The following is an 8,976-nucleotide window of genomic DNA, read 5'->3' on the forward strand; positions in this document are numbered from 1 at the left end:
TTCTTTGTTTCTTTTTTTTTTTTTTGAAAGCTGAATTACTATAGTTTTTTGTGAATAAGTTTATTTTGATATTTACGGAACTGTACTAAAAAGACGAGACGAATGAAAGAAACGTAAACATGTTTTTCAGTAAAAGCCATCGATAAGTCCATTTATGCTAATATTCTTTTTTTCTTTTTTTTTGCAGCAATGGCAGCATTGGTGTGGTTATTCACCCGTAATGATCTCCGGTCAGGAATGAAGCGAATGGTTACTTTATTGATTGCACTCTGTGTTTTCCATGAATTCATTGAGCAGTAAGCTTATTTACTGATTTGTAAAGTAAATATTTCATTGAATACTGTCATACAGATTGGGAAGGAGTGTACCTGGCTGATTAGGAAGATTGAGATATATTTTGTTACTCACAAAATATCACTGAAATGGCGTTTTGGTTATGTTGTAGATTTTCAACCCTGCTTTTGCGATAAAAGCAAATAAGTGAGTTATATGGTAGATATTTGGTAGATAAAAATTTGCTAAATATTTGTGATTCAGAGCCAGTGTTGTATATTTGGATCTTCGATCTTGGACATTGCTTGGAGCAAAGGCCACATTTACTGCCGGGCTGGCGGTAGGAACACTGATTGCATATTCATCGCTTGGAACACATTTAACGCAATATCGCAGTTAAAAGAAAATACGATGTCTTCGGAATGGAAGGTTAATACCAGACCGGTGTTATGTGAAAAGGCAAAGCTTTTGTTTATAATGAAAGGCAACCATTTGCCAGAAATCATTTACGACTCTTTTTTTTTATTGGTCAATAAATAATAGACTAGCATCTCCACTGACAAAATTCCAAGCAGTTCAAATGGATACCTGCACTCCATCTGGTGTTGGCGGAAATCTGTTACGAGGGCATATTTCCCAAATATCAACAGGTTAGCTATTAGCTATGTTTCTTCAGCTCCTATGTTAAGCGTAAACCATCAGTCATGTCGTCTACCATGCAATTTATCAAATGAACTACCGTAACGAAAATGGCATCCATTTTAAACCCTCTTTTCCTGGCAGTGAATCGTTTCTTGATTGCGCAAACACCCGCGCATCCATTATCTTCCCGCAATCCTTGTATTTCATGCCGGTGTATATTCAGAAACATGGGAAGATCAGTGGAGGAACTTTCTTACATAAAACATCGGTGCTACAGCTTTTTTATTCCATGTGGATGTTTCGCCGGATGAATTGGCGCTGAGAAAAGGTGGGACACATGTAAAACTAAATAACTTTAAGCGCAATTTTCATTCACGGAGTAAATTCAGCAGTAATTTTTTTTTTTTTTTTTTAGCTACTTGACAAGTAAAAAAATTATACATAGGAAACACACACACGCATACAAACACATGGAAACAAATATGAAACGGAAAAGAAAAAGAATTTCAGAAACACTGCATGTATTAGGCAAAAACCATACATGAAAGTAAAATTGTTTTTACATCAAGGAATTAACGGCAGCAAAATTGGGAAAACTGGACTAACTTGAAATGATATAAACTGAATTAAATTCTGGAAAATCATCAAAATAAAATATTAGGGAATACAATATTGGACGAGAAACCCTGACTTCACACTTCACGATAACGAATAAATCAATAGAATATACAAAAGAACACATACTGCGAAGAAAAATTGCTGTTTTATATGACACTAGCAGGTAAACGTTCGAAAGCATCTGAATTCCGTCGATGAAAACCATTTATGCCTGATGGCGTTCCACTTAGCTGTTGTCCTGGTGATATTCGTCGGATCACAACATCTGATTGACGTTGCAATTTGGAATCATTTGCTAACAATTTATCAGTCGTGTAGCAGAATTCACGTGATGATAGCGAACCAGTGATCATTTCTGGTCCATCCGGAATCCCATGTTTGGGATCCAAACCTGCTTTCAACAATATTGCTGCACAGTCTAGTGCACCGGATGTCTGTGCATGCCATAATGCCGAACGACCCATTTCGTCTAACATACGAAGATCCGCGTTATACTGCAAAATCAAGCGTTTTAGCGAAATTTAAAGTTAAGTCCACCTGAAGAGATTTTTCACAATTTAACAGCAAAGACAACAACAACCAGATTACTTCATAATGACAGTAAATGTTCTTTGATTAGGAACAAAATTTATGGTCCGCTTCATGATTTTTAAAATTACTAAATTCTTTCTTTTTAACCGAATTATTTAGGATTTTTAAAATTTAACATGCAGACTATTAAGATGTATGCTGGAGTTATCCAAAAATGAAAAAAAATAGTATTTTAAAAAAATCTCAAGAGTAGACCCTAGTTTTAAAACTTTTGCAATCTCGCCTTAACATCAGCGATCATTGTGTTCAACATCAAATGTTCTAGAACGTATTTCTTTTTTGCTAATGCAGCGACAGATTTTACACTGGCGTACCAAAAACAAGTTTCTGAACCAAGCAATTAGCAAACCATAAGACAATGTCCTAGACGTGTTTGCAATCTCTTACACATATATCCTACCGTACTTCAACAGTAACAACAATAGTCCTGTTTCTTATTAGCCTCATCAGATTTACTGAAGAAATTTACCCAAACAAGAAGTTGAGTGCAAGCCGCAGATGCATTCGAACAAGCGATATGCAAAGCAGTACGCCTATCAGTCGTGTCAACCGTTGTTCGAAGATCAGAAGTACTACAACGTGGTAAAATTGGTAAAAGTGCACTGAGATCATTATTGAAAACAGCATCAAGTAGTTGTCGGCCAAGCGGTATATCAGTTGTGATGAGTGGAAGGAAACGTTTCCCTTCATATTTCACCTTAATCCATTTCTCTTTTTCTTCCCTAAATAGAATTCATCTGTAAATCATCAGTAGCAGAAAATGAACTTTAACTGAACTTTGTATACAATATATAAGATAGGCTTAAGTAACAAGCTTAACTACTGTATTCATTAGAAGAAAGCTTATTTAATACGATTTTTAAACAAACCGTGATGCGGTTGCCTGTGGTTTTCTACCTGCTGGAGCGTTATATTCCCAAACAGCATTTGCTTTTTTATTACCAATCGCTTCCATGACGTTTAAATACTCCATTCTAAATAAAATTGAAATTCAATTGAAACAAATCATTACTTACGCATATTAAACTCTCATAAAGTCATATAATCCCATAAATAAAGTTAAATGACTACAGAAAGGTAACCAAAAAAAGATGAAACTACTAAAAGACGAGACTCTTAAATATATCTAAAATAAATTAAAAATTTCAAGATTCAAATATAAAGCTTATAAAATCATTTCATCGAAAACCTCAGCAGGAAAAAAGAAATGGAACTTACGGCCAATCATCCAGATCAAGTGAACGGACTTTTGAAATATGTGAGCCAAGATTTCGATGAATTCCTGAGCATTCAATGCAAATTAATGTTCCCAAATTAAGCGAAGCCCAGTCTGGCTTTGGTGTATCACAATCGGCACAACTATCATTACCTGGTATTAGCCGCAAAGCTTGCACCTATTAATAAACACTATATAATTAACATATTTAAACATTTAAGCATAGCTACATAAATATGTTACAATAGCTTTTCGTAGAAGATTCATTATGAAAAGATGTTGCATAAAATTATTACAACATTACAGACTAGAGAAAAGCTTCTTCTTAGATCATAGTCATACCATTATAGTTAAAGATTTGCATTACAATAATAGCAATAATGCTTGCAAAAATATATCATTTTCGTCAATTGCACATCACATAAGATATATAAAATTCATCGATGATTTATACAATTTCTTATTCTCAATAATGTCGAAACTAATATAAAGCTTATATCTCAAATTTGGATTAGTAGTTGTCTTATTAAAGTTTACGCATGTATTTGTAAGCATAAATGCGCATGCATAAAATGTATCACACACATTGCAACACTTTCCATCGATACGTGTTCAGAATTAACTTACTTCAGTTTTGTTTCCATGGCCACGACTACTATCTTGTTGCTTCTGACTCATTTGAGCTTGCAACGATTTCTCAATTAATTCTTCAATGGCAGCAACCCATTCATCACGTTCCTCAACTGAGGTGGCCGAAAATTCCCAACGTTTTTGATCACATGTAATAATTTCAAATTCACAATCATCTTCTGAAATATATCACAAACATTAAAGATTCTTAAATAAATACATTTCATTGCTCAAATGCCATTTTACATTTATTAAATAATAAATTCAAATATGGATATTAGCCTTTCAATTAAGAAATCCATAATCCATTTGTCGCAGTTAAAAAAAATCTAAAACATGTATTTTCAAAAGAAAATTATTATTACAATAAATAATTCATTTGCCTTCATCATTTTTTGCAGCCGATCCAAGCCGGCGATGACCTTTCTTTTTCTTACTAGCACTAGTAGTAACAGAAGCTGGGGTAGTTACAACTGAACTGCTTGCACTTGTAATCAAAGGTTGTACATTTTGTTGCTGATCATCACTACCACCGGATGTTCCTAAAATTCAAAGAATGTAATTTTGTGTAAAATCAAAATAATTCATTGAATTTTGGAGTAAAGTTCCACCAGATAAAACACCAAATTTTTAATTTGTTCAAATTTTAATCTTACCTTCACCATTCATGCACTGTTCATCAGCGAATGCTTTGTTATCCTGACCCGTAGAAATACTTATATCGCTTGTACTTGCAACACCAACTGTATGTCGCATTACATTTAAATCGTGCGATTCTTTTTTGCAACTGACATCCTTAACAAATTGATAATCTCGATTAGATTCTGGAATCATTTGCGTATGGATACGTTGTGTATTTCGTGGCCTTTGACGTCCAGCAATGCGTACCGTTGCTAATCCCAAAAATACTTCCTTTCCATTTGTATCTTTTTCCATATAATCCTAAAGATCGTAATTTGCTTTCTGCCATTTAGAATAATTTTACAAAAAAAAAAAGGAAGAAAAAAATCTTTGATCAAACGAATGAGTTTATGAATGATAGCATACTTTTAAAGTTTGATGATAAGAAAGACGACCATTGGAATGAAGACAAACATATTTCTTTTTCCATTCCTTATTCAATGTCTTACTACTCCTTTTATATAAATGACCTTGTTTCACAGGTATAGCCCGACCCATACCCATACTGATCTCAGCTGCTGATCGATGCGACTTATCATCATGTCCATGATCTTTAGGTCGTTGCTAAAGTTAAATTATTATTCGCAATGAAATCTAGCAAATATCTTTCATAAAGAAAAAAAGAAAGATAAGAAAAACATTCTGTTATTAAAACAGAAGATAACATAAATATGCACCAATAACAGCATTTATATAGTAGTGGTTCCCAATTTTTTTTTTGATCAGTGAGTATTTTGGATTTTTTATTCGTAGTGGGAATCGTAAGATTCGAAAATAATGAATTCTGCTAATTTCAAAATAAATTTCGAAAAACAGGGGAAAATAATTTTTAATAGCCCTCACGTACCATATTTTAGTTCTCAATGATCACTGGTTGAAACTATTATTATATGGGAAGAAATCCAGCAATTATAGAAGGATTATGACTGGTTATTTTTGAAATTCCTCAAATATATTACAAAAAAAAAGAAGTTATACGACTAATTTCAGCTTATAATGAAATAAATATTATCCATATTTTTTTATGATACTATAAATATCGTTATTTATTGATTAATTCTTATAAATTCAAAGTTAAATGATAATAGTTAAAAAACATAATGAAATAAATCAAAAGTTTACATACAAATAAATTGGAAATTCGACGATTTCGTCGTTGTGTTGTTGGAGTGGATGATGGCGTTAATGGATGATGAGTTGATGAAGTTGTTGCTATTAAAGATGGTTGCAATGATATTTGATTATCAAATGTTTCATCTTTAACAAATAATGCTTGATCAGTTTGAATAGGATTCATAATGGATGCACGTGGTGAAGATTGAAAATGTGGCGTACCTGAAATAATTCATTTATTATTTATAAAATCAAAATATGAGTGTAAATTACTGATATGGTAGAAAATATTCATAAATATTACTTAGAGAAGTTATTTATTCATTTATTTTTTAAATAATTTATTATTCGAATAAATGAATAAATAACTTCTCTTTCAAAATATGTTATAATTACTTGTTTGTTATTTAATATTATTTTAATGAATCCATAATCTCATATATATGGTTGAAATAAAAAAAAAAAACATTTAAATTCAAATTTTAGATTTTCATAATTTAATGTAAACTGTAAATTTGGATTACACAATGGATTGAAAATTATAATCTTATGCAAAGAATATTTGCATTATTATTTTTTTATAATTTATTCAAACAGAATATTTTATAACTTTTCGTATCTTATCTAAGTTGCAATTACCATTAAATTATAACTTATTTTTGTATTTGGAATTACAACATGGTTATAGCGAAATTAATTGAAATAAATTATAATTAATATATCACTTACATTATATAATTTGAGAGCATATTCAATTACAAATTATCCATTTATGAATAATTGCATAATAATTATCGAAGTTATATTTGATAACTTATCCCAAGTTATATTTATCAATAACTATATGATAATTATCTAAGCTATATTATATTTGATAGCTTATCTAAGTTTGTATTTCTTTTCTGAATAATTATAATAAATGAAAAATACTTCCTTATATCTTTAATTCTAATCTAGCATTCCTTACATCCTTTAATCCTAATCTACCATCCTATATATTATAAACTTCCGATAAAGATACTAAAAACTATTTATCACACTATCATTTATAACCAATTTACGCTTATCTGAACGATATCATTAGAAGCAATTCGTCCATTTCAACGCCAAGCACAAAACTCACAAAATAAATATTTTACTGCGAATCAAAAAAAACGAAAAATAAAAAAAAGTTAAAAAAAAAGTTTAACGAGCCAGCTGATGATAATAAATCAATTCAAATAAAAAGTAAACTCATTTTCCCCTTTAAATCTTTTCGCCTATTTTTTAAAGGATAAAAATTGTAATAATTTTACGATTGAAAAAAAAAAAACTGGCAATCTTTTCATTTTCTTTTTATCATTCTATCTATGCACTATTTTATTTTTACTTTTTTTTTATCTTTAAATGATTGTTAGGCAAATTATTGTAAGAATAAAATAAACGATTGATACTGAATGCATTACCAAATTAGCTTATCAATTGTTTATCAGTATGGTGTATAAATACCTTATCACTATGGTATATGGTATTAATTATCCTAAAAGTTTATTAATTAAAATTTTAATATGCAAAATTATATTAAGATAATGATAATATATGAATAATGATTTAAATTTTAATTTTTATCAATAGCTATTTATTATAGTAGTAGTAAAAATGGAAAAAGATGTTAAAATGATTAAAGATATAAACTAACCATTATTACCGGATATAAAACTATTCGAAACCGTATAAACTGGTGATGATATTGAATATCCTGTCGTATTATTACTACTACTACAACTACTATTACTACTATTATTACTATTACTATAATTGTATTGTGTAGTACGTTGCATTTGCATTTTAGTAAGATGTGATATTGGGACAGATGGTATGACAAAAGCAGACATTGATCGTTCTGTACCACTACCACGAATTCCTGAAAGTAAATTTATAATTTCATTATCACAATTAATGTTTTTTTCTCACTTAAAAATGAATAAATATAAGGTATGAATAGCAAAAAAAAAAAAGGGAAAAAAAGAATTTAATGATAAAATGATAAGTAGAAATAATTGTAGAAGAAGTGACAAATAAATAATTATGCAAAGTAATTAATTGTATTGATAAGAGAAGAATAATTATTAAATGAATGTAAAAAAAAAAGAAAAGAAAATTTACAAGCTACTATTTTGAATTAATTTACTAAGTAAATAAAATTCGATTAATAGGTATTTTGATTTATTTACCAAGTAAATAAAAACACATAAATGCTTGAAATTTATTTGCCAAGTGGATAGAAGTACATGAATACTTAAAATTTATTCAAGTAAATAAAAGTACATGAATACTTAAAATTTACTTACATAAAAGTACATAAATATCTAAAATTTATTTGCTAAGTAAATAAAAGCACATAAATACTTAAAATTTACTTACATAAAAGTACATAAATACCTAAAATTTATTTGCTAAGTAAATAAAAGTACATAAATACTTGATGCTAAGTAAATAAAAGTACATAAATACCTAAAATTTATTTGCTAAGTAAATGAAAGTACATAAATATTTAAAATTTATTTGCTAAGTAAATAAAAGTACATGAATACTTAAAATTTACTTACCTAACAGTACATAAATACCTAAAATTTATTTGCTAAGTAAATAAAAGTACATAAATACTTAAAATTTACTTACATAAAAGTACATGAATACTTAAAATTTACTTACATAAAAGTACATAAATATGTAAAATTTATTTGCTAAGTAAATAAAAGTACATAAATATTTAAAATTTATTTGCTAAGTAAAAGTACATAAATACTTAAAAGTGTATAATATCCTTGCAACTATATGAATGAAATTTTGATCATTCTTCGAACGTTCCCTCCCAAATCTATCGCATAAATCAAAACCTTAAATTGACATAACTAAAAATATTCTTCTTCCTCTCTTCCATTCCTCTTCATTCTTTTTTCTTTTCGTCTTACAATCTCCTATATTAATCTGCTTTTCTCTTTCTATCTTAATTTATCTTATCCTTTTTCTCTCACTCTATTTCCTTTTGAACATAAACAAGGCAATCAATAAGAATGCTCAATCAATAAGGCGCTCTTTTCAAATTATATTTACTTGGTAAATAAAAATTGTTTGTTTAATGTTTAATGAATTGATAAATTTAATATTTAATAGATTGATAAATCGATAAATTTAATATTTAATAAATATCATTAATTGATTGATTGATA

At 29.0% G+C, this 8,976-nt stretch overlaps 2 protein-coding genes across 2 annotated transcripts; one reads left to right on the plus strand and one right to left on the minus strand.

Moving 5' to 3' along the window:
* Nucleotides 1-189: 189 nt before the first annotated feature.
* Nucleotides 190-673, plus strand: LOAG_10170 (hypothetical protein; the record flags this gene model as incomplete). Its single annotated transcript, XM_003145697.1, has 2 exons — nucleotides 190-296; nucleotides 538-673. The coding sequence occupies 2 exons, from the start codon at nucleotides 190-192 to the stop codon at nucleotides 671-673; spliced, it is 243 nt and encodes an 80-aa protein (XP_003145745.1).
* Nucleotides 674-1,403: 730 nt separating this feature from the next.
* LOAG_10171 (hypothetical protein) lies at nucleotides 1,404-7,638 on the minus strand (the record flags this gene model as incomplete). The annotated part of the gene is made up of 10 exons (XM_003145698.2): nucleotides 1,404-2,027; nucleotides 2,594-2,846; nucleotides 2,994-3,098; nucleotides 3,343-3,518; nucleotides 3,968-4,149; nucleotides 4,354-4,512; nucleotides 4,627-4,912; nucleotides 5,018-5,215; nucleotides 5,778-5,986; nucleotides 7,443-7,638. 10 exons carry the CDS (start codon nucleotides 7,636-7,638, stop codon nucleotides 1,680-1,682), a joined length of 2,112 nt encoding a protein of 703 aa, XP_003145746.1. The 3' UTR covers nucleotides 1,404-1,679.
* Between the last annotated feature and the right edge of the window lie 1,338 nt (nucleotides 7,639-8,976).

Source organism: Loa loa (genome assembly GCF_000183805.2).
Source record: "Loa loa unplaced genomic scaffold supercont3.228, whole genome shotgun sequence".
Lineage (NCBI taxonomy): Eukaryota > Metazoa > Nematoda > Chromadorea > Rhabditida > Onchocercidae > Loa > Loa loa.